The sequence below is a fragment of the Mustela putorius genome, unplaced genomic scaffold (genome assembly GCF_011764305.1).
Source record: "Mustela putorius furo isolate JIRA1106 unplaced genomic scaffold, ASM1176430v1.1 tig00003834_pilon_pilon_pilon, whole genome shotgun sequence".
NCBI classification, from domain to species: Eukaryota; Metazoa; Chordata; class Mammalia; order Carnivora; family Mustelidae; genus Mustela; species Mustela putorius.
This window is the reverse complement of record NW_025421987.1, coordinates 64,463,460-64,489,742: the sequence shown is the minus strand read 5'-3', so window position 1 is coordinate 64,489,742 and position 26,283 is coordinate 64,463,460. Positions and strand designations below refer to the sequence as shown.

At 43.7% G+C, this 26,283-nt stretch overlaps 1 protein-coding gene across 1 annotated transcript in view; it reads right to left on the bottom strand.

The window, feature by feature from the left end:
- PPM1L (protein phosphatase, Mg2+/Mn2+ dependent 1L) overlaps positions 1–26,283 on the bottom strand; it is a 288,180-nt gene that overhangs the window by 5,896 nt on the left and 256,001 nt on the right. The window contains exon 3 of the mRNA XM_004755673.3: positions 2,818–2,979. Coding sequence (XP_004755730.1) covers positions 2,818–2,979 — 162 coding nt within the window. The remainder of the gene's footprint in view (positions 1–2,817; positions 2,980–26,283) is intronic.

The following is a 26,283-nucleotide window of genomic DNA, read 5'->3' as shown; positions in this document are numbered from 1 at the left end:
CAATGGCCAAAGAGTGCTGAAAGGCACGAGGATGTGCAAGGGAGACCACCACCGGGCTACTTCATTTAGCTTGAGCCACCCATGGGTGCATCTAGATCTCAAAACAGCTCCCCAGTTAGGACTGGGATTAAAGAAGGATGTATGTTATCCCAGTGGGGAAAGGCTCAGGCTCTTGGGTTGGACTGCGCAGATTTGATTCTTGGCTCTCTCGTTTCGGATGAGAAGCCCTAGCTTTCTGATTCTAGGTTACCCTGGCTACAACATGAGGACAGTAAGAGTACCTATTCCACTGAGTTGTGAGAAATACAGGAGTTATGCCTTATAAAATCACTTTTCATAGTGCCTGCCCGTCATATGCATTCCACGTACTCAGTGTCATCTACCACTATTTTTTCTCTAAGGGAGCTAGAACTTTGTTCATTCACATATTATTTGTCAGATATCTATTAAACGCATACTCTGTGCAAGGCAATTTGCAGGCTATAAAGTTACAGAAGGTCTGGGTCTTTTTCTAAAGAAGTAGCTAGTCTAGCAGAAAGGAGAAGCTACATGTATTAACAACTGTGAGCACAAATGGCATTCTTTTGGGAAGAAGCTAGTACCTGCTCCGTGCTGTAGTTAGATGGAGGAGGAGCAATGATGCCTGGTTGTGATGATCAGGGAGGAGTGAACAAAAAAGCAGGGCTTTGAACAACGGGTAGGACTTCTGTGGGCAGGGGCGTATGAGAACATTCCAGAAAGTGTGGTCTAGCAGGCAAGGGCGTGAGCTCTGGAGTCAGTGTCCTGGGTCTTGGCTCTCGTCTCACCGTTCACTAGCTGTGTGTCCTTGGGCACACACGCCTCTTTGAGGCTCTGCTTCTTCGGTTGTAAAATGAAGGTAACGTTAACAGCCTCAGAAGGTAAGTAAAGAGAAAGAGTACGTAAAGAACTGGGCTTAGCTCCCGGCACAGAGTGAGCAAACAATAAATGGCAGCTGGTATCATTGCTATTGTTGGAAACAACAAAAGGAGTGAAGACAGAAGGACCAACATGCAGTTGGCCCAGATTGGTCGCAGTGTATTGTGATGCTAAGCAGGACAGGAACAGTCCCTGAAAGGAGGGCTAAGGTCAGAGAAAATACACACAAAGGCAATAAAACCAATCACTGTCCCCTAAGCCTTGCTATAAAATACACCCTTGACACAGGCTAGATTAACCTCCTTGGAGACAGTGTCCAAATCGGCTCTAGAAAGCGTCCCTGGAGGTGGGAGTGCAGGTGGGGGGTATGACAGGAATGAGAAGAGAGGATAAAATGGGAATGCCATTTTAGAAGGGCACACGGGATGCTAAAGTGACATTTCCAGGTATCGTATGTACATCCTTGCCTGTGCTTCCGCAAGAGTAGGCTAGTGGAATCTTAAGCCCAGGGTCACAGCAGGTTCATGGGGAAACAGTGTCTTTGTAAGTGAAGAAGCCAGAGTAGTGCTTGCCACTCATCAGGGCTTGACAGACTCCTAAAGCATCGCTTGTTCCATCCCACCAGCAAAACCCTGACTAAAGCTTTCATTAAAAATTATTCTGCATCTCAAGCAGATACTGAAGCAGGAGGTTGTAATAAATTTCAACACTTTTTGACTCAACAGGAAGTCTCCTACTGTGAAAACTCAAATGTTGATTAGGTTCCCGGCAGAAGCTGACCTGTAGAGACCGAGAGTCAGCTGCAATTACCCTGGGCAGCAGGGGCCCGTTCTGGTTAGAGACCAGGGTATGTGAGCTCCCCTTGCACAGCTGGCATAGTGTGCAGAGCCTACATGCTGCAGCTGTCAGTTTGGAGAGGGACGGATCCCTCCTTTCCGTGGGCAGAGAAGAATTCCCCAAAGTGAATCATGAAAATGTAACCAGCAACTGATAATCTTCTTTCAAGTCTTTCTCCTGAGGTCACCTTAGTGAACCCTGGAGTGACCACCTCTAATACTCCCCATTCCCTTGCCTGCTTTATGTCTCTTCGTAGTGGTTATCATTTTATAATATACTAGATAATTTCCTTATTTTACTTATTTATTGTTAATGGATGTCTACTCCATTCCCCATCCCATCCCAATTCCAAATGTAAGTTTGTATTCCTAGTCTCTAGATGTTGATAAAATGAATGAAAAAAGGAGACCCCGGCCCCTGCCACCCCACCAACCCCAGAATATTTACGTATGCCAGGCACTGAGCTAGATGCTGGGAGTATAGAGAGGAGCAAGACCAAGTTCCTGCCCTCAAAGAGCTCACAATCAGGAAGGCAGACCAGATAAGAGAGCCAAGTGTGTCTGTACATTGTGAAAGGTAACCCGACAGATTAACCACATAGGCTGTTGGGAAAATGAAGGGGCGCCAATCTAGATTGGGGAAACCTTCGGTGCAGTGACAGAGAAGGCTTACCAAAAGAATGCCCTTAAACTGGGTCTTAAAGGACAAGTAATTGTTACCCACTGGCTGGTGGGGATGGCGCTCGCCAAGGCACAGAGCTAGAAGAAACATGGTTCGTTTGGGAAACGGCTACTTTAGTATGGCTGGAGGGGAAATGTGTATGGTAAGCAGGAGCCCAGAGATCCCATTAGCCTTTTTTGGGGGGCTCTTCTGGAATCTTTGGCCATGAGGAAGGGCAAGTTCGGCGGCCATTTGACAAGAAATGTCACAAAGTCAAGTCTCAGCTGCATCAGCAGCAGCCCATGTGCTGATCTATGAATCATGAGTTAACCGAACATCATATCCCCCACAGGCAATCCAAGCAAGCCACCTGGTTCACCAAACAGGATGGCGGCCAGTGCTTGGAGGCGTTCACAAGCTCACCAGCTCTCTTTATCCTCTTTCTCTCCTTCAGTTGGTAAGGCTTGTGGTCATGAGACAGAGGAATGGCATTTCCGTCCTTGTCACACAGGACCCCTCTGGAGTCACCCACATTGGCCACCGTGAGGTCCTTATCTGATAGGAGAGCGATCAGACACGTTGTACCTGAAAAACCAGAGAGAGAGAGGCACTGTAAGAGGTTAGTGGTCTGGTGAGATTCGACCATTTCCTGTTGTTACTGGATTCTTTAGTCATTAAATCTGCTCCCGCTGGGTGAGAATTTAACTCCAGACCCTCCAGAGAATGACGGCTGTTCACTTCAACAACACTGATCAAATCTGACAGTCAATTTTCTTAATCATGTTAGGATATTACTGAAATAGGCTAAGATAACATTATCATTTCCCTCAAATCATTTTTGTTTCTGCTCCTCTTAATTTAAACACGTATCACATTTAAAAGGATTAGGAGAGAATCAAAATCAGTTTAAAGGTTCTGACAATTGATATATGTTTTTGGCTTCTCACTGGTGCCTCATTTCTGTGGAGTCCCCGTGGAAAGGGGTTGCATGGGCTCCCCAACTGGAGGGTCTCGAGGCAGTAAATGACAGAAGCTAACAGTCCAATCCAATGGCAGCGTGAGGAGCTGCCCATACAAACTTGTCTAGACAAAGTCTAGCACAAAGACTGGTAGCCAAAAACTGGTCAGCTCCAGGGTGTGATGGAGGCAGCCTATAATGGCAGAAACATATAAACCTACAGCGATGACCGAAATGAGATCTAGGTAGATGGGAGGTGGGGATAGGGAAGTCGGAGTCAGAAGGGAGCCAAAATGATGGCCTGCTTACCTGGAAATGATACAAGACACAACAGGCCAAGCTCTTTGCAAACCCTTCTTGAAATGAGAATGGATAAAAGCAAACCAGAGATGGACAGTCTGGTCCACCTGGGGCCTGGCCTTCTCTCCTGCCTGGTGTCCTCTGTCCAGTTCTTCCCTTTCTCCCTCCTCCCTCCTGACAGTGTCACTGAGTATGCAAATGCCTGCTGAAATGTACAAACCAGTAAGCTGTTGCTTCAAACTGTTAACACCTTTGTTGTGAAAACTATCCATCAATGTCTTCATTAATATTTCCCTCCTCATTTCAAAGGTCATATTCTACAACAGAATATAAACTGCATCTACACAGCTCTTTAGCCTTCACAGAACAATAAAGAGGACTGAATTCTTAAGTGGACATAAAGAATAAATACAGGTCAATATCAAGAGCAGGGAGAATGATGAGAATATTTAGCATATTGGGGTAATATTTTAGTTTGAAATTCCATTCTTATGCCTATTTAACTCAAAAGTGCCTTGATCAGAAGTGGAAACACATGAAATATTGGTTAATTCTGGATTTCTGATATGAAAAGCTTTGTGAAAGAAAAATAAAAAAAGACTAATCTTAGGGATTCCAAGCAAATTGCAAATCTTTTGCTTTTAAAAACCACCGTAAAAAGGAAAATGTAAACACAGAAACAATTCATATCATTCGAAAGCATTATTCTATTTTTGATATTAGCTGCCTTTTGGTTTTCAACCATTCTCACTTTGTCCTCGAGCCACTGATTGGGTTAACTTGTCTTACACAGTCAGAGACTATAAGGCACATTCACAAAGTCTGAAGGTGAAATAGAAACATTCTTGAATATTGCATGGCTTGGAGGTAGGGCATTCATAGATCTCTTCGAGCTGTCTCTTTGGCCCTCTTCACCTCTTTCCTTCTTACTCTGCACACTCTGGGAGACCATGTTCGTGACCTTGGCCTCCACTATCACCTAAGCCTGTGCCGTGAGCCTGGTTGACCTTCCTGAGGTCTGGATCAACTGGCATGGAGATGTTTCAATTTGCCTGTACTGCTGGGGATCCAGGGAAGGGCTCTGTGGCTGCCTTGTGAGAAGGGTGGGGGGATCCACCTGGCCCTGGGCCCTTTCCCCACCCCATTTCATTACAGCAGCTTTACACCGATCTGTTAGCTGTACTGAGCTGTCACGATAAGTCTTTTCTTAATAACAGAGGGAAGGGAGAGGTCATTCCTACAGCTGGAAAAAAAACCCTGAAATGTAATCGCATATGTGATTAGGAATCACTGAAGGCTTTTAAGCAAGATGGTGTCGTGATGAGATATGTGTTTTAAAAGATCGTTTCTGTGGCAATATGGAAGATAAAGTGGAACCAGGGAGAAAGAGATAATGAAGATCAGAATTAATGTAGTAAACAGAGATAGAGGGTAGGAGGCAGTTTTTTTAAAACCTGAAAGGAGAGGTCATAGAAAGTGAAGGAAATAAAGGAGAGGGGAACAAGTCTAGGGTAATGTCCTATTACCTAGATGGGGGGGAATTGGTGCTCCATAGACAAGGACTTCAGGGGATGTCTGCTTGGAGCTTCTGGGAGAGGCCTCTTCACTGAAGGAGACACAATGAAGAAAATGACCTACTTCTTTGGTGCAGTGTTGGCTCAGGTGTTTCCCAGAACTGTGGCAGCCATTTTGAATTATGAGGTGATATGCCTCAGGATCAAGGCACTCTGCTGCCGGTAGAGATATGCCTGAGTCCCTAAGATATCACAGAACTGCTGCACCAGCCTGAAATGGACTTGTTCTGTGAGACATCACAGAACAATATCTTCACTGCTCATGGATTTTTAGGTTGGATTTTTCTGTTCCTTGTAGCCTCCTAACAGGTTCAGGGACTTATGGTCCAATACGGGGGGGTGGGGGGGGGTGGTGTCTATGGGCAGACTTCGAGTTACTGCTTTGATTTACTCACATGTTGTTGCACATACTTAAGACTCATGGCCTGCCAATTCCTTTGTCAAGGACACAATTCCATTGTGTCTGTGGGTAAAAATGATCTATCTCATGACGCGGATTTCATTAAGTTTACTGCTTTGAAGCAGTGAGGACTGTCTCTGTTAGCACTAGAATCTTAGGCCTGGCCAAAACGGGTGAGGCCCAGATGGTGGAAGGAGAGCTGCAGGCAGGTTTTAGGATGGCTGAAATGTCACCGTTCCCTCTGCAGAAACCTGCCTGTACCCTGGATGGAGGCCCGAGCACAGTCTTAAAAAAAAACCAAACAAAAAAACAAAAAAACCTGCTTGGCTGTAAGCAATTTATCGTTTAGACTTTGCAGTCGTGATTTGCAGTTGCAAGAGACAGTTTATAATGTAATTTTACTTTACTGAACAAACTACCTTGTTTCTGAAATACTCCAGAGAAACTTCGTCTCCGAGAGAAAATGGACAAAATCACCTTTTCTTTTGCTTGCATGGGAAAAAAAATGCCTCCCCAAATTTTGGCTACAAGTTTTGATATAAAAGGTTTATTCCACAATAGTACTATTTATACCAGGTCTGATAATTATTACTTCCTACCTCAGGCTGTTTCTATATTAACAATTTAATCTAGAAGAGAACATAATTGCAAATCTGGAAGGTATCTTGGAAATTTAACTTATGAACCTCACTTGACAGATTAAAAAAATGAAAAAAGCGAATTCACACAGACTAGACTTTGATTTCCTAAACGAGTGAGGTCTGGCAAGTTATTTAACTTTTAAGCCTCAGAAAATGGCAGCGCAATCCAGTTACTCAAGCTAGGAGTCACCCCTGTTTTTCTTGTTTCTTTCCCCCCCACCTCATTCCTGACTTTCACTCCTGCATTAAGTTCTGCCACTCTTACTTCTAAGGTGCATCTTAAACCCTGCCAGTGCTCTTGCTCTCATTGCGTTGATTCGGGTCCAAGCCACTGTCCTTTCTAAGTGCTGCTATTTCGGCAGTCAGATGAAAAAGAGTGGTGGCTACGTCCTGCAGGGTCTGGCCCCCACCTGAACTGTCCAACGTCATATAAAACTACTCTTTCCCTTGCTTTCCCTCCCTTCTGCTGCCCAAACATGCCAATCCTTTTGCTGTCTTCTGTTCCCTCTGCCTAGTATATTCTGTCTTTGACACTGGCTGACTATGCATATGGGATGTCTTAGGATGAGGGTGACATCATCAGACATATCTTCTCTGTTGGGGTGGATCTTATCTCCTCTTTGCTTCCCCCATTGCCCTCATAACATGCAACTGTGCAAATATCTTGCATATTTATTTAAGCAATTTAATTAATGCCACTCTTGCCCCACACAATTAAACTTCACAAGGGTAAAGACATTGCTTGTTTTCCCTACTACAAAGCTGAGGCCTAGAGCATGGCAGTTACTCAATATTTGCTGAGTAAACAAATTAATAGATGAATGAATAAATAATCACACACTGTCTCTTTGATTCTGATCTGACATAATGCTAAGCTCCTCCTGACTTGCTCTAAACATGTCCACCTAGGTCAATAATACAATGCACACCACCTCCTAGATGCTGCCACATCAGGGAGATGCTCAACTATAGCAAAATATATTTCACAGATGGATTGAAACATGAGGACTGTCCTATACAGGTATAACCACTTTCACAGGCACACTGACCATAATTAGAAAGAGCTTCCTGCCCAGGCGTGTCCCGAGTTCTTCCCTCAGGCCCAGGCTCCCGGTCCAATGGAAATGAAACATGGGTAGGGCTTCTATTGTCACCATGCCCCCCAAAGCCATGGCACCTTGAGAAGTGATGAAAGTGCCTCATGGTAGTCACTACACGTACATTCCGTGTCTGCTTCTAACCTCAATTTGTACGTAAGCAAGTCAGGATTCATGTTGTCCTGTCAATTCTTGTCTTCTTTAGGGAGAACCCACAAATGCAAATTAGTCATTAGTCTATTCCTCTATACCAGCAATCTTGCCTCTAATTTCTGGCAGGCAGACAAAGTAAAGGCACACAAGAAAATCTTTTCTAGACTTACCTAAATATTCTGGTTGGGTAATGTTGGGCACTTCATTCCCTTGGTGAGTTGAATTTGAGAAAATGTAAATCCTTTTTTGTTCTTTTAAGTGGACTCACATCTAGCATGGAACTCATGACCCTGAAATTAAGACGTGGGCTGAGATCAAGAGCTGGACGCTTAATCCACTGAGACACAGGGGCGTCCCGAGAAAAATGTAAATCCTACTGGAGCTTAAGTAACTTGGGTTAGTTCGGGCATCTTTGGAAACCCTAGCTATCAATATTTTTAAAACTTAGTTTAATTAATAGCAAAGTGGTAATAACAATTTGCTCAGCGCTATAAACGTCACAGAGTGGCTCACAAACACGCTTATAGTTGATTTCCTGACTCGTCAGGGTAGGTGAGGGGCAGGCATTATTCCTCTCTTTGAGCAGACAGGAAAATGGAGCTCAGAGACTTTCAGTGTCTTATCCACGGTGACACCGCTCAAGGCATATATACTGAGTGACTGAGTGACTGAAAAACCTGGCAGTCCAGAGAGATAACTCTAGTAAGAACAATAGACCTTACAACTGAAAATTTTCATTATAATGCCTAACACTTACTTACATTGTGTAAGTTGATCTGCACTACCCTTTGAGATCAGGCATAGCTGTCCCCATTTTCCAGATGGGGAACTAGGTCTTGGGTAGGATAACAAGCCAGCCAAGTCACATACCTGGGCCATCTGACTCCACTTTTAACAATCAGCACCTCTTCTTGTTTGAAGCTGTTCTCCTACTCCCAGAAGTAAAGATTTCCATGACCCGTTTCTACATTTCTGTTTCGAACAGTCTCCATCAACTCACCCCCTTTTACAGTGTATACTTTGGTGCAAGTCACAGAAAAGTTTGTGAATCAGGAAAAAAATTTGATCATGTGATATGAAGTTCCCGTAATAGAACTGGGGCTGTATTCACTTAAACGAAGCTGGCACAGTGAAAATTCTCAATAACAAGCAATCAGGAGGCAGCCAAAGCTGTCTGAAATAAAAAACAAGTGGCTGGGATGAGTTGACCTCTAGGTCCTTCTCAACTTTAGTATTCTGCTGCTCTTGAACTGGAACTACAAACTCCAATGCCTCCAGGGAAGTAGGCCAGATATAAGAAACAGCTCAAGGCCCTCTTGGAGAAGCTTTATCCTATCCTCCTCTCCTTCTGAAGGGTTTTCTACCCTAAGAGAGGGCCGGCAGGAGGATAAGGAACAAGGGACCTCGGGTGTCGATGTCAGGTGCACAACATAGAATGTGCTTGGGGTTTGCGGGGAACACACGTGAAAGGGGGCAGCAGGTCCTCAGCAGTGAAGGTCACTGCCATGTAAGAATGCACGCCCCTGGTGAACAGTTCTTCAGATTTTTAAAAAAATATTTATTTAAATAACCTCTACACCTGATGTGGGGCTTGAACTCACAACCCTGAGATCAAGAGTCACATGCTCCTCTGAGCCAGCCAGGAGCCCCTTTCTTCAGATTTTTTAAGGGAAGCCATTACTATGGGAACTCTTCTGATTTTTAAGATTTTTATTTATTTATTTGACAGAGATAGATCACAAGCAGGCAGAGATGCAGGCAGAGAGAGAGGGAGAAGCAGGCTCCCTGCTGAGCAGAGAGCCTGATGTGGGCCTTGATCCCAGGACCCTGAGATCATGACACGAGCCTGAGGTAGAGGCTTAACCCACTGAGCCACCCAGGTGCCTGAACTCTCCTGATTTTTAAATGTTGGCAGCTTTTATTTAAAAAACCAACCAACCAACCAAAGAAACAAACAAACAAAAAAAAACCAAAAAAAATCAGTGTAAGCCAAACAAAAGGCAACTGTGGCCAAAAGATTCTTTGACTCATTAGATTAACACCCTCTTTTTGGGCCAGGATGATGCCTTCCTTATTCCTTGGTGTATATACATATTTTTAAAATCAGAAAGTCCTTTAAAAGAAAGTGTTTCTTATGGTATTCCATTGTGGTATTCTATAATTGTGCTCTGTACAGACCCCAAACGCTAAGGGTGATGTTAAATACTGAGGGGACATGAGATGCTTTCCCAATACGTACTGATGGGAGCATCAGTATGACTCAAACTTTGGACTTCGTAAATATATATATTCTAACCATGTAAATATTCATACACTTATTTTAAAAATGTATTTTAAAAAATATATATATAGGCAGGGTTATCTAGGTAATGAGATTTTAGACTACATTGTTTTCTTGATGCTTTTTTGTATTAAGATGAACACGATGTGTCATTGAAAACCAAAAGGTACTCACAACACTTCCGGAGCAGATCCGCTGCGTAAAGAAAGTATACAAGACATAAAACAGGAAAAGCAGAGCTGACAATCTCGGGATAGGTGGAAACAAAGCCCAGGAGAATAGCAGTGACCATGGTGACAGCAGCACTGCCCACAGACGAGTTCAAGTTCAGATTCAAATTCTACCACCAGTGACTATCCATCAATGAGTCAGTGACAGACAAGCAAGCCTCAGCTTGCTTGGGTCCCGCACCTCCCCCACTCCCTGTCCAATAGCCTCACCTTATCTCTAGCAGAGCTACCTTCAACTTCTAGTCAGAGCAGAACTACCTGCCCTGATGCCAATCAAAGCACATTACCCTCTATCCTTTGCGCTCCCCACCCCCACTTTCTGTATGCCCACAGCTGTGATCTAAAAATTGGAGTCACGAGGGGCACCTGGGTGGCACAGTTAGTTAAGCATCTGACTCCTGGTTTCAGCTCTGGTCGTGATCTCAAGGTTGTGAGATGGAGCCCCATATCGGGCTCTGCTCAGTGTGGAGTCTGCCAAAGTCTCTCTCTCCCTGGGGCTCCTGGGTGGCTCAGCCAGTGAAGCATCTGACTTGGGCTCAGGTCATGATCTCAGGGTCCTAGATTGGAGCTTCGCATCATCTCTTGCTCAGCAGGGAGCCCCCTTCTCTGTTTGCTCCTGGCTCGTGCCCACTCATGCTCGTGGTTGCTCTCTCTCTAATAAAGAAACAAAAACTTTAAAAAAAAAAAAAAAAAGACTCTCTCTCCCTTTGCGCCCCCTCAGACATTCTCTCTCTAAAATAAATAAATAAATAAATAAATAAATAAATCTTTAAAAAAAGATAAAAATTGGAGTCTCGAGAATCTTTATTTTCTGAAACTCACCTTGCCACAACATTTCTTTTCTTTTTTTTTTTTTAAAGATTTTATTTATTTCTTTGTCAGAGAGAGAGTGAGCGAGAGCGAGCACAGGCAGACAGAATGGCAGGCAGAGTCAGAGGGAGAAGCAGGCTCCCTGCGGAGGGCAAGGAGCCCGATGTGGGACTCGATCCCAGGACCCTGGGATCATGACCTGAGCCGAAGGCAGCTGCTTAACCAACTGAGCCACCCAGGCGTCCCGCCACAACATTTCTTATTCGAGAGACACTGTAGTTATATTTTTTCTTTGAGTGGGAATAGGAGGCTGGGCAGAATGGAGAAAACCAGCTAGAATGAATATGGTTCAGGAGCCTTGTTTCATAATGCTCCAGGACATGCTTCCACACAATGCCACATAGTGACTCCCCTCTGTGACATCAAGTCTTTTGTAAAAGTAAAAGAGTCATTTTTTCTTTAGGGAGCAAGAGATTGGGGGTGGGGTGGAAAAGAGGTCACCAGCAGTAGGGAAGGGGAGGGGAGAAGGGGACACACACACACACACACACACACACACACGCAGCTGCATGAGAGAGAGGATTTCAGTGAAGGTGCTAACCGCTTAAAGGCCTTTCGATGTATGCAGCATAGGAAAACCAACACATTTATAGGATGAGGAGAAATAGGTTTATCTTGTAAAGTTTTGACAACGAATGTTAGCTCAGTAACATTTCCAGATTCCAGAGCCTAGATGACATGAGGGCGCAGTGACTGACAGAAATTTATTGGTAAGCACCATATTGGAAAAAGAGCAGCGAAGGCAGTCATGAATGATAAGATCACTGCCAGTGGCGACTTCCAGCCTCCACCTCCCACAGCCACCACTGTGCTGAGCCCGGAAACACAGATTAAGTGCCAGGAGTTTGTAGATAAGACTCCCCGGCCTCCATCCCTGTCTGCATAATCTTAAAGTTTGACCTGCCCAGAGCTTGTTCTCTGGTCTTTCTCGTAACAATTAACGCCACGGCAGAGACAGACCTGTCAAGGCCCGTTTGTTGTCTGGAAAACTAGAGTGAGCGCTAATCTTGCCTTCTTTATTCCTGTTCTCTCATCTACCGCCCGAGTCCTCGTAGGCCCAGATCTCAACTCCCTCAGACACAGTCCCTCTTCACAGTTGTGTTAATGCACATAGCTAGGCGGGGAGAATCACCATTCATTCGGCTAACTCCATGCTCAAAGTTATTGAATTAATACTAATTAATGATTCATACTAAAAATCAAAAGTTCCACTGTTATGAGTCTTACAGCAGTAATGAGCCTGAAAATTATTTTACACCCCGAGACCCGTGAGTAGGAGGTGTTTGGAAAGAGATCTATGTGTGTAGGGAGGCTTTCACCAGCCAAGGGCTGAGAACTACCACATACTGACCATTTACTGTGAGTTGGGCCCTGTGCCCAGTCCTTGGTATATGTAATTTCTTTAATCTTAACAGCCTATGAAGTACTATTACGTCCATTTTGCAGATGATAAAACTGAGATTAAGGGATTAGTTCAAGGTCCCACAGCTAGCAGTGGCAGCACTCAATCAGTGTGTTGGCAGAGAGTCTGTTGTTTTCAACCTTGAGGCAAGCTGTTGCTAGCCCATATTTAATGTTTTGTGCAAAGGAGAAAGACGTATTTCTTCCCTGAGACATTTTACCACCATCTCCATAAAATCACTAAAATACATATTCCGGTTGAGAATGACCACAGTGTGAACGGTACCTCTTAGAGCCATGGAGTCAAACCTGCACGACGACATGGGGAACCCTGCTTCTAGGCCATACCCTGCCCCCACCCATCCTGGGAAGAGAGCCAGTACAGGAGAAGGCCACGCAATGAGGAATTCCAGCAGAAGGTTACATGAGAGGGTTTCTGCTTCACAGAGACTGGTAGGAGCCCCAAAGACAACCTGAAGAATGAAATATCATTAGCAACAACTCTAAGGCCAAATGTGGGTGTTAACTGAGGATACATCAAGGACTTCTTCACTCAGGATCTGAAGTACTAGTATGGCAAACTATCTTTACCGGTTTCCAAAGGGAGGAAACAGGGACACACCTGTATATGCAGGGAGGCTTATGGGAGTCCCTGGGCTGGGCACAGACAGAAAGTGCCTCCAAATTGCACCTTTCTGGGTCCCCCTTTGCAACCCAAAGCTGCCTCAACTCTCCCTCATTCATTCTAGAGGGCAGAACAGCAGGAATAACATTTTACGAGAAAGAGGTCTATTACAAATTGCGAATATTCCATTTCCTGAGATTTTTGCCTGAGCAAAAATTTCACCCATTGAGTTTGACACTGGCTGAACGTGAGCCGGTCAACTTGATGACAAATTCTACTATTTTAAGCCCTAGTGCTATGTAGTTTAATTCTAGATTTAGATATACTCGGGTTCTTCCTTGGTGAACATATAGTAATTAATAAAATGACTGGATGGAATAAGAAACAGTGTATGAGTGCCAGAAAGGTTTTTTCCACAAATGAGGTGTAACATCCTAAATACAAAAAATAATCAATTTAATGGGGTGGGGAGAGGTCACAATTCCAGCTTTTAGAATCTGATGGAATATTCTTTAATTGTCACACTTCACTGGAGTTAAAATATAAATGTGTTGTCTGTTTCTCTTGAATGCCGTTTTGAAATTGAAATATTCTTCAACTTCACTTTCAACTACTGTAATAATAATCTTTATTTTACCCTTGAGTGTGGTCTTATGGACACCCTTCTAATCCTTCCTTTTCAGTTAAGTATGAACATGTTAAAGAGAGTTGGTTCCTATTAAACTTGTCACATACATTGGGGAGTCTTAGAAATCCCTAGTAGGCCTTCTAGCTACAAGAGATTTCATCTAGACTCACAGGGCATGACTATTTTGAGGTACAAGTGAGCAGACAAGCTTTTGTGTTGCCTACTTCTCCTAACTACTGCTGACATTTAGTTATGATAGCATGCTACTGAACTTAATTTATAATTAAATTATCACATACTGGATCCTAAGTCCAGTATCTTTCAATGATAAATAAAGTGAATTTCATGGTTGATTCTTCCTCCATAAGCCAGAGAAGCACTGGCTACATATTTTCATATCTTCACGTTATATGAGAATTCTTCAGTGAGTTTTCTCACTTCTCTTTAGGGTTCCCAGCAAATTACAAGTACTATCTCTGCCTCTTTATGAATACCGTGGAAGTGGATATAATAGAACTTCAGAAATTGAGCTTTACAAAAGGACCTTTGCTTTTTAATAAAAGGCAGAGAGGAGGAAGGTGGAAAGAGAAGAGGGGAGAGTCGCAGCCCAAGTCTTCTAGTGCTTTAACCACAAATTACTTTTTTTTACTTCTTTTTCTCTTAGTGTAGAATCAACTCCCATTCCTTTGGTTTCAATGAAAAACAAACCAGGCCTTTCAGTTTATTCAGTTATCATTATTTAAATTACCATAGAGCTATAAATCTATTTACGTATTCATGTGTTGGAAGAATGCCATTTGCAGATAGCCACTGAAATTCCTGTCCCCTCTCGTGTACATGATCCCCCCTTCATTCAGTCTGTGGCACTTGTCTAGGATTAGGATGCTGTGGCCAAAGTGTAAAGAGAAAGTGTAAAGAGAAAGAAGTAGTCATGTTTAGCTTTCGAGCTTTAAAGAGACTATGGAAACTCACAAGGAAACAGTATTCTCAAGAGAAAAATCTTTTTGAGTATCCATCAGCCCAGGTTCTGGACTAAACTAGAGGCACTGAAGATGGAGCAAACAGCAAGCTTTCCTGCCCATGAGTCCTCCCTTCCCGCCACCACCCCCACCACTAAGGTTGGCCAAGTGGTGGGGGAGGGGACGAAGAAGAAAACAGGAGGGAGTCTTTGATGTGTGGGTCTCCAAGAATCATGGGGAGCTTGAAGCACAGAAAACGTAGACCTTGCTTTCCAGGTACAGCCCAAGAAATCACAAGCTTTTGTCCCAGTATGGAGATGCAAAGGTTGAATGAGCTCATGTAGGCAGCCTCATGTGAAGCAGACAGAACCACTGAGAAGTGTTGGGCTTCCCTGAGGGAGGAATGCCTACTCTCGGGGGCTTCAGAGCTGGGATGAGTGGGCCTTCCAACCACAGGTTCTGGAGACCATGGGTCATGGTCATCTCAGCAGATACCAGGTCAGTAACAACATTAAGACACTCAGATCACCCCTGGGGAAGAGGGGGAAGGAAAACATGAACTTAATATAAGAACCTGAGAAAAATCAGGAAATTATGGAGTACACTTGGAACTAAGTAGAGCAAGATTTTAGTATCAGACCCAATATTCAAAGTCCAAGTTATATTCAGTCGTAGAGAGATAAATGAAGTTACATCTTTATACGTTTATCTTGTAGCTGTGCAGGGTGTGTGGTTGGATAGACAGAGGATAGGTATCTCATGTCTATTGCACATTACACATCTTAAGTTTTACGTTGGCCTAGAAATTATAAAATTTAACTTAAAAAAACTATATAACCAGTACCAACAATGTTTGATAACCAAAAGTGACTTCCTTGTCACCTCGTCAGTTATCACACATCTATTACTGAGGAATTCTAGCTGGAAGGAGAAACAATCTCCAAAGCCGAGTTTGCCTTCAAGAAGCATGCCATTGGCAGGTTCTGCAGTTACACAGAAATTATTTCCAGACGATCTCTCCAGACGATCTCTCCATCCAAATACAACATAGTTACTGATCTCCCCATTTAAAGGGACAAAATAAAGCCTGTATAATTATGTTCATTTAGAACAAATAAATAAAACCAAATCAGATTTGGGGCCAATTTTATCCGTACTTATTAACTTCCCAGCTTGCTTTGGGTTCAGTGGACTATGAAACTCACCCTAACGCTGTCTCCAGGCAAGCTGCTATCCCAGAGACTGCTAAAATCCTTCTGGCCCTTCTGGGTGCATACAAAAAAGTGATATGCCATCTATGCCTCCACAACTGGGACAATACCAAATGCCTGGGTGGCGCAATCAGTTGAGTGACCCTGATTCTTGGTTTTGGCTCAGGTTATGATCTCTGGGTTATGAGATCGAGTCCAATGTTGGGCTTCGTGCTCAGCGTGGAGCCTACTTGGGATTCTCATTCCCTCTCCCTCTGCCCCTCCACCCTGCTCTCTTTCTCTAAAATAAACAAATCTTTAAAAAACAAACAAACAGGAAAACGTAACCATGTTTTTTCGTGAAAATGACCCTCTTTCTCCTCTTTCTCATAGATCTATCTCCTGTACCTAATAATAATATAAGATTGTGTATGTGTGCATGCTAAATTGTTTTATGTTCTTTGTTTCTTATTCAGTGCCTTCGGCATGCAAATTATTAGGCTTGATGCTGGAACAATAAAGATAACAAGATACAGCCCTTAATCCCAAGGAATTTATTGCCTAATGACCAGATGGAAACAGACCTGAAAATCCAGCCTGGCGAATGCTTTGACAGTGCTAGGAAAGCCTGTGTGTGCAGACGGGAGTGACGGCAGAGAGGGTGCTTGGCTCAGTTTAGGGAGATGGTAGGTGGTAGGGAACAATCCAGGAGGACGATGGGGAGCAAATGAGACCACAGCTCTCTTTCTTTCTTTTTAATAGATTTTATTTATTTGAGAGAGAGCGAGAGAGAGAGCATAAGAGAAAGCATGAATAGGGGTGGGAGCAGAGGGAGAGGGAGGAACAGACTCCCAGCTGGGCAGGGGGTTTGACGTGGGGCTCCATCCCAGGACCTTGGGACACGACCTGAGCAGAAGGCAGACACTCAGCTGGCTGAATGATCCACCCAGGTGCCCTGACCATAGCCCTCTCTTGAACATTTAGCAGGGTAATGAATTTGCATTGTCAAAAGAAAGAGGTAAAAAAAGAAAAAGAATTTATAGAATAAGAATGCACGAAAGGAACAGCTTTCTAAAGGGGATTTCTTCATATTTCATTTTTTGAAACAAAGAACAGAATAAACATTTGTTTATACTCTTTGATACAATAATGCCAATTCTTCGATTTTATCCTAAGAAAATCAGGGATATGGGAGGTACTTGGGTGGCTCAGTCAGTTAGGCACCTGCCTTGGGCTCAGGTCATGATCCTGGAGTACCAGGATCAAGTTCCGTATCAGGCTCCCTGCTCAGCGGGGAGTCTCCTTCTCCCTTCTCTGATTAGATGCTACTGCCTAGAAAGTGACAAGGGATGACCATCGAGGGTGGAGGGCAGCAGGTACAGGTTGATGGTGACCTAATTGTTGCACAAGGACCCTTGACCAGGGAGAGCCAGTTCTCCAAGGCAGCCAGGTGGTTCCCGATGCAAGCCGTGGCTGACTGGGTGTCACATTACAGAATGGGAGGCTGAACAAAGGTTAGGGGACCGAGCAGGAGACAAAAGAGGAGGAGTTACAGGATGCCAGAATTTCAAGTCACAAAAGAAAATGAAAGTCATGAGCTCTACAAGCTAAAATGGGCCAGGCACTCTGCTTGCTGCTCATGCGTACCTGAACTGATTTAGTCTGAAAAAAATCCTGCAAGGTATATATCATCATCATCATCATCCCTCCATTGTACAGATTTGGAACAAGAGGCTCACCAAGGTCACATAAGCTTTTGGGTGGATGAGCTGTATTTTGAACCCAGGTCTGACGCCTTCCATCAAGCTTTTAAAATCTTCTCTAAGAGGGCGCCTGGGTGGCTCAGTGGGTTAAAGCCTCTACCTTCAGCTCAGGTCATGATCCCAGGGTCGTGGGATCGAGCCCCGCATCAGGCTCTCTGCTCGGCAGGAAGCCTGCTTCCTCCTCTCTCTCTCCCTGCTCTCTGCCTACTTGTGATCTCTATCTGTCAAATAAACAAATAAAATCTTAAAAAAAAAAAAAATCTTCTCTAAGATGCAGAACCTTCTCAGGAGTGTGGCAAGGAAGCAGTCAGTCTGGGCAGCAAATAGCTTTATTTAAGGACTCTCTAAAGTTTGTATGTGCTTCTACTAAAAACCAGTACAGAACAATATATAAACTAGATATTCAAAGAAAACTTTTTTGTAAAGTATACTAATGCTGTATTAAAAAAAATTTTTTTAACTGTTTTTAAATACATGGCTGGAAAATGAGGATGTGGTTTTCCTGGAGAGCAAGAAGAATAATAAAATGAAAACCCCGGGGCGCCTGGGTGGCTCAGTGGGTTAAGCCGCTGCCTTCGGCTCAGGTCATGATCTCAGAGTCCTGGGATCGAGTCCCGCATCGGGCTCTCTGCTCAGCAGAGAGCCTGCTTCCCTCTCTCTCTCTCTGCCTGCCTCTCCATCTACTTGTGATTTCTCTCTGTCAAATAAATAAATAAAAAAAAAAATCTTAAAAAAAAAAAAAAAAAAAAAAAAGAAAACCCCAAGGCGTAAGTGAAGGAGAACGGCTGGTCAATTTGGAAACACCGTTGGACACACACGGTCTCTCATATCCCTGAGACAAAGGCATTTAGAATGTAGTGTTTCCAGTGCAGCAGATGGAGGGGTGGATAGTATTCAGAGTTTGTGAAGTGATGTCAAATACTTCCTCTGATGACCTTGAGTGACATTATTAATTTCCATTTATTAAATGAGGCAACAGGCTCAGGAACTAAGATCAGCGGCTGGTTTATAAGGGGACCAGAACTTATGGTGCATTTCAGTGGCTCCTTCTGGTACTCTGGGCACCTCCTCAGAACTGGGGCATATTCCCGGCTGCTAGCATGAGCCTCTGTTGAACCTAAAAGCTCCTGTTTTCCAAATGTGAAAAGAAAGCCTCAGCAGTTAAGGGCCCAAGAGCTGAAATTGATACTTAGGGCATGAGCCTCAGGAACATAACTGATCAACGAGCTGGCCAAGTCAGGTAAGAAGGAAGAGATTCTATAAAGAAACAGGGAACACTGTGCTTTAAGTAGGTCTAAATTCCCTCTTGAGCCCTACCTTCTTACATGTGAACTGCTGGCAACATCTTTTGAACTGAAAATCAGAATAGCTCAAGGGGCACCCCGTCCGTTTATCTGTACTCTACTCCCAGCATCCCCCGAAAGCCCTCCCTCTGCTTGGCCTCGAGAGGTGAAGCTTCCCACAACCCTATGGCTCCCTTGGAGCCATTCCAAGCCGGACTGCCTTCTTCTGAAGGCAGTTTCTTCACCTGTCACCCAGTCTGTGTTCCAGGCCAATGTAATGAAGCCAACCTCTGGCTTGAACAGAAAACAAGGTTTTTAAACACGAAGTATGATTCATGTAATTGAATTTTGTTTACAGCCCCACAGGGGAATGTTTCTCTTCGCCTACTTCACTTCTTGGAGTTCCTGAATAGGCAAAATGTTTGCAGGAGGCTCGCTCATGCAGAGCTCATCCTGGCCCACAGACAGCTCGAAACTGCCAGGCAACAGGGGTGTGGGGTGGGAGAGCACCCCAGCGTGTGGTTTCCCATGTTGGTCTGGCCTCACACAGCCCCTGAAAGACCTATAAACCCCAGGGTGGCCTCTTCTCTGACTTGCTGAGTTTCTGCTGCTCTGGCTGAGCTTACAAATGATGCATATAGAGCCTCTGAACTCATCTGTGAGCTAGCCTGGGGGCTGAAGTTATTCATTCATTTAGCAAGCTTTTCACTGGCACTTTCTGGTTATAAATAGCTTCAGATATACTGTCACTGCTTGCCAGGCATTGTGATAGGACTGGGGACTCCAAAACAAAAGACGTGGTGAAGAAGTCACAGTTTAGTGGGGTGCCAGAGAGGAGAGAATAGAAAACTTCATTTGAGGTTGAAAGAGGTGAGCACAGCAACCTGTTTGCAGTGGTTTGAGAAGAAGATATCTGAGCTGAGTTTTGAAGGATGAATAGGAGTTAGTGGAAAAAGTTGGTGGGAGGAAGGCTCAGACCATATATGTACATGTATGTGTGTGTACGTGTGTACGTGTGTGGAGGGAGTAGGGATAAAGGAAGTGAATGAAAGGGGATCTTTTTTCCTTTTCTATACTTGAGAAAGATTTTTCAAATATTCTTTTCATATGATGATGACTAGGACATCTGAGTTAACATGAGTCCAAATATATGTCAAATCTTAATATGGAAATTAGTGACATTAAGAAATGTCAAAGCTCTTAAAAATCACTGAGTTGTAAATATGAATATGGACCCACAAGCAATTTAAGAAAATTGTGTTTAGAAAGAAAACATGATAAAGAAGCAAATTCCCAGCCTGACTTTAGAATGCTCACAAATCATCCATGTGGAATTTTCTGTGATTACCTAATTAATAGTAAAAGCTCTGACCATATGCTGTGTGCCCAATTTCCACACTGGAGATAGTAAATTACCGTACTGGATTTTCTTTTGCTCTATTTTCAGTTTACGTGCTTAACCTTCTAAAGAGCTTTTGCTTGCTTGCAAATTTAAATGAATATACAATGGGAAATTCCCAGCCTTTGGGGTCTTAAATTAAAAACACATGTTATAATTTTCTCTTTCTTAGGAAATCTGATATAACAGTCCTGACTGGCTGACTGACATTCAGTTGAGAAGTTTTAATAAAGGGTGGGAGGAATGTCTTAGCATTATTTAAGAATTAAATTTCTAAGGCTATAATTTAGAAATAATTATAAAACTATGTATTGTACTGAAAGTTTCTGATTACAAAACACTGAACTGTCACTCCATGAAAGAAATAATATAAAGAAGAAAGTAAAGGGTTATCCAGAGATAAAAGAACGTATTTCACTAAACCATCAAGGAACCGGCCAGCTAATACTTTTCAAAACATGATCATGAACTCTAGCAAACTCTTATGGCCTTCCAGAGTGTACACAAATGGAATAGTCCAACCTAGACCCAAACCTGGTAGATTTATACCTACTTTCCAAAGGGAGTATTGGATGCTTGAGATTTAGGACCACCTTTCTGGAAGTCCACTTTTTTTTTTTTTTAAAGACTTTATTTATTTATTTGACAGAGAGAGAGACACACACACAAGTAGGCAGAGAGGCAGGCGGGCAGGGAGGGGAGGGGAGGTGGGGGAAAGCAGACTCCCCGCTGAGCAGAGAGCCCAATGCAGGGCTCAATCCCAGGACCCTGAGATCATGACCTGAGAGGAAGGCAGAGGCTTTAACCCACTGAGCCACCCACGCGCCCCTCTAGAAGTCAACTTTTAAAGATCCAAAGACTTGCAGAAACCATATTTTAGCATCTATACTGGAGAAGTTTATTTAATTCAGACTCCAGATGGAAAGCAGTTTCTTTCACTCAATGCCTTTTACCTAAATTTGCCAAATGGTGCACATTATGTATAATAATTTAAAATATGATAAGGTATGAGCTTCATACAATTCTAAGAGAAACTGAACCTTGGAAGTTCCAATACTAAGATAGCTTCAGATGGAAAAAATACATGCTTCCTCCTTACTGCTTCTTCATTCAGTTACCCTGCTTTGTAACAGGGCAGAGGACCAGGAACCTGGATCATTTTTCCAGAGGGAGTCTTTGGGGCTGGCTCTTCCTTGTGTGATCAGAGGCAGAACCACTATAGAATATGGAACAATTTTCACATGATTGTCAGGCTAATTACTAAAGAGAAGAGACTGAATTATAATATGCACCAAGAAGATGAACTTATGATAAAGAATGAAAAGGTGTCAGGCAGAGTCAATTTTGCTTTTAAAAGAAAAATAAAACTCTTGGCCTCACTTATTGTTATATACAAATTGTAACTGGCCTTCTGCTATAAATTATGTGAGGCAGTGTGAATTAGCCTATTGCTGAAGAGATGGATACAAGATTCATTCATCATGACTGCAGCTTAAAACACTTATTATTTCACACAGCTTCTGAAGGAATCCTAGAATGGTCTAGCTCGGTGGTTGGGATTCAGAGCTTCTCATGAATTTGCAGTCAAGCTGTCAGTTGCCTAGGGCTCAATGAGGGGAGGGTACGCTTCCAAGTTCATTCACATGGCTTTTGGCAGGCTTCAGGTCCTCACTTTGTAGGTCTTGCCAATGGTGGCCCAAGTGTCCTCATGACATGGCAGCCTACTTCCCACTCCCTGGGATACCTCATGATGACACCTGACTTCCCTCAGAGCAAGTGATTCAAGAAACAAAGGGAGAGTACAAGAGACACCCAAGACAGAAGCCACAGTCTTTTTATAATCTAGTATCAGACATGACGTCTGGTCATTCCACAATCTCCGGTCACTAGAAGGGACATACAAAGTCCAGCCCACACTCAAAAAGGAGATAAATTAAGCTCCACCTCTTAACAGAATAAGCATCAAGGAATATGTGGGCATATCTTTAAAATCATCACTGTAAATGTTTGCTAATGGTTACCATTATCAGCAAATAAAAATCTAAACTAGCAAAGCATAGACCAGAATATGAAGAATTATTTTTAAAAGATTTTTACCTTAAATACTGACTTCCTTTGGGATTAAAAAATGAGGGACTTCCTAGAGAACTAATCCTCATCTGATCAAGAAATAGAGTCACATAAGGATGCCTGGGTGGCTCAGTTGGTTAAGCACCTGCCTTTGGCTCAGGTCATGATCTCAGGGTCCTGGGATGGAGCCCCATATCAGGCTCCTTGCTCAGCAGGGAGTCTACTTCTCTCTCTTCCTCTGCCCCTCCCCCCTTCCTGTGTGTGCTCTCTTTCTCTCTCTCTCTCTCAAATAAATAAATAAAATCTTAAAAAAAAAAAAAGAAATACAGTCACATGGGATTTCACAGAAGCCACTTACATTCTTGGCAGGGAAAATGGACTTGTCACATACTTTTTTAGATTTAATGGGAATCTCTTAAAATCATGGATCTCACTCTGAAAGAACCCTTGAATTTCCAGTATTAAACACAAGTAGAATGCCCTGACTGGTGACCGATGGTAACATGAATAAAGAGGAAAAAAAAAAAAAAAACAGATAAACACGAAGGAATGCTTGCTATGGAACAAAAACTCCCTCACAGCTCTGTAGTCTTGCACAGCACCTGGCTTGGCTTCATCAAACTGTACTACTATATATGTAAAATTCACTATTTACTCAGAGAGAATAAAAACAGCTCACATTTATTGAGCACTACTCTGTACCAAGCATTGTCTGAGTTCATGGTGTGCTCCCATGGTTCTGGCAAGCAGGAGGTCAAGAGTTTCCCTAAGGGCACCTCTATCGTGGAGCGGCCTTCACAGTCGCCTCTGCAAATGGGCTCCATGGCCTAGCATCCCCATCCCTGTCACCAGTGATCCTGCGCAGAGGTTTCCACCCGCCCCCAAGTGACAGCACTGCAGCCATTCCCTCCAGTGGCTCACTTGTGGCCACTCACGACTATTACCGGCGACCGGCGCCACCGGGGCTTCACTTCCTAACAGCGCCTGTGGAAGTGCTGAGTATCCTGGGGAAGCCATCCCTCGCCACCCAGGTTTCCCCAAGGCCGGCCCGCTCACTGGTGGGCAAGCTGCTTTTTTGGGAAGTCTACTCTCCCGTGCATGGCTATAGGGTTTGAGTCCCCAGAAATCTCTGACTCTGCCCAGGCCTCCAGCAGAACGCTCACCTGTGAACTTGGCTCTGGAAGCCAGGAGGAAGCGGCCTAGCGGCCAGCCTGGTAAAGCCAACACAGAGCCCCATCCTGAGTGGCCAGCAGCAGACTCCCGCAGGCGCTAGCTCACCAGAGCCTCTCCCCTCCCCATAGACCAGGCAGGGGGCAGCCCAAAGAAGACAGGTGCACAGAAAAACAGCAAACACCAGAAAGGAAGTTGAGAAAACCCCACTCTTTCCGATCCAAGTCGCCCAAAAGCCTTCCTGACACCCTGTAACCCTATGCTTTTCACTAAGTGGAAAATCAGCTCCAAGCAGCCAGGTAGCCCTGAGAGAAAGAAAAGAAAGAAAAAAGAGAATTTCCTAAGAAATTCCGTGGTCCAGCTTGGGCTCCGCCTTTTCTCTATAGTTTTCAGGATCTTGAGGAGGCCATGGGGGAAGAAGAGTGGTAGGGGCGGTAAGGGTCCTGATATCAGGAATATAACCAAGTTACACCTTTAAAAAACAGCCCAGGAAGCAGAGAGCTTAGAGGCTCCCTCTTTTTTGATTCCTCTCCCTGGAGCTGTTCTGTATCCTAGCAGAATAGTAAGGAGAGAAGCATTTCCGTGGGGTGAGGGTATTAAGGGTGATGGGAGAAGGTAAGATGGTTCTCACAAAGTGGTATGTATAAAAATGAGCTCCTGTAGGGTGAGGTAAACAGCAAAGTTAAGAGGAAATGGTGATATATTAAAATCCTCTTTTGGGGGGGCTAATGAGAATATACTTTTAGAGATTATTTAGAAGCATCTTCTATATGTTCAGATACTACTTCTAATGGTAATAGTCAAAAATATCCTGCCTACATACAGCTTTCTTCCCAAAGTTTTCAAGTGCTTTCACATAGCTTATTTATCTCAAGTTTATGACATCCATATCAGGCGTGCAGGCCAATTTAACGTGCTTCCCTTCTGACATGATTATTGGAAACGATAGGAACTTTGGAGTGAGATGGGCAGTGGTTTCAGGTTTTAGCTCTGTACTTACTAGTTACATGACTCAACTCCTCATTTGTTCACTAAGTCTGGCTCTTTCCCACAGATACCTCAGAGGGTGCTCGAGAGGATCCAAGGAGATAACCTACGTAAAATATCGGGCATAATGGGCACTCCATAGTGCTATTTCCCTGTGAGTGAGACTTCAAACCCACCTCTGCCCTTTTACATGAGCTGCCATTGGACTCCACAGTCAGGGTTTTTGTTTGTGTTTGCTCTGACCCTAGAGCCGAGATGAAAAAGTCAATGAGCATTACGATCACGCTAAGTGTTTAAGGGCACTGTGAGTGTAATATAAAACCACAAATCCATTAAATGTGATCAATTAGAATTCCGTTAGTACATATGACCTCCCTGAATCCACACTGACCAGAGTTCATCAAGATTACTGTTATTACATGGAGTTGCATGTTAAGGAGTATAATCTTACCAGTTAAAATTTTATAGGGCATGCACACTGGCATTCTGTCAGCATCCTGATAAGTTTTATTAATGAACACCTCAGGGATAGAGGACCTTCTCCTAACATTCTGCCATCTGGGAGGGCCTTTCTGTCTTTGATGTCATGTATCCCCCTTTACTGATGTGGGCAGGATGACAGGAAAAGAGATGTGTGGTTGCAAACAACAGGGATGCTTATGCCGGCCTGTTTGAACTGACTGCTTTAACTTGCTTTCTTCATTCATGTAGCCTAAATCAGAGAATAGCATCAACCTTAATCCAAATCCAGAGACGTGGGAGTCAATACTGATACCTTCCTCTATGCCCATAGCTAATTACCCAGGGTCTTGATAATTCTATCACTTCACTGTCTCTGATATTCCTTTTCCTGTCAGTCCCTTTCTAATTATGAGAAGAAGAGCATAGTGGTTAAAATCACTGGGGGTGCCTGGGTGGCTCAGTGGGTTAAGCCGCTGCCTTTGGCTCAGGTCATGATCTCAGGGTCCTGGGATTGAGTCCTGCATCGGGCTCTCTGCTCAGCAGGGAGCCTGCTTCCCTCTCTCTCTCTCTGCCTGCCTCTCTGCCTACTTGTGATCTCTGTCTGTCAAATAAATAAATAAAATCTTAAAAAAAAAATCACTGGCTTTGGGTCTGATTTCCTTTTACCACATAATAGCTATGTGGCCACGAACAAGGACCCTAGCCTTTCTGAGCCTTAGTTCCTTCATCTGTAAAATGGATATAACATCTATTTGCTAATGCTTTGCAAACTTGAGCACATGTGAAATTCACCTGGAGGGTTTGCTGAACCCTAGATTGCTAGGCCCCATCCCACCAGATGTGCATTTCTAGCAGGTTCCCTGGGATATTGACTCTACAGCTCCTGACCCCACACCTCAAGTGCTCCAACAGCCTAAGGGTCTCCTGGCCTGCAGTCTCCCCAAGCCCACATTTTACCTTTTCCACAGCACTGTCAAAGCCATCCTTCTAAAACATGATCTAATCTTTACATGAATTTTCTTAATAATTGCTAAGCATCAGACCATGCTAAGTGCTTAACATGAATGAACTTATGAAAGCTGAGAACAGCCTGTGAGATAGATAATATTTTCTTCATGTTATAGAGAAGGAAACTGAAGCATGGAGAGTATAATTGACTTGTCCAAGCTTGCAAAGGTAGAAAATTTCAGAACCAGAATTCGAGGCCAGATTCCAGCCTTTGATTCTGGAGCCCGGGATCATAACCATTGTACTCGATGCCCTTACACTCTGTTATTTCCCCATCTTAAAATCCTTCAATCCTTCAGCCTACAGGATTAAACCCAACCTTCAGCATGGCCTATGTGACCCTCAGGCCTCCTTTTTCACTTTCTTTCCTGAGCTTCAATCATTAAAAACTTGCTTGTCAAGTATACTTTTCCCTGCCTGAAACACCCTCCTATCAACTG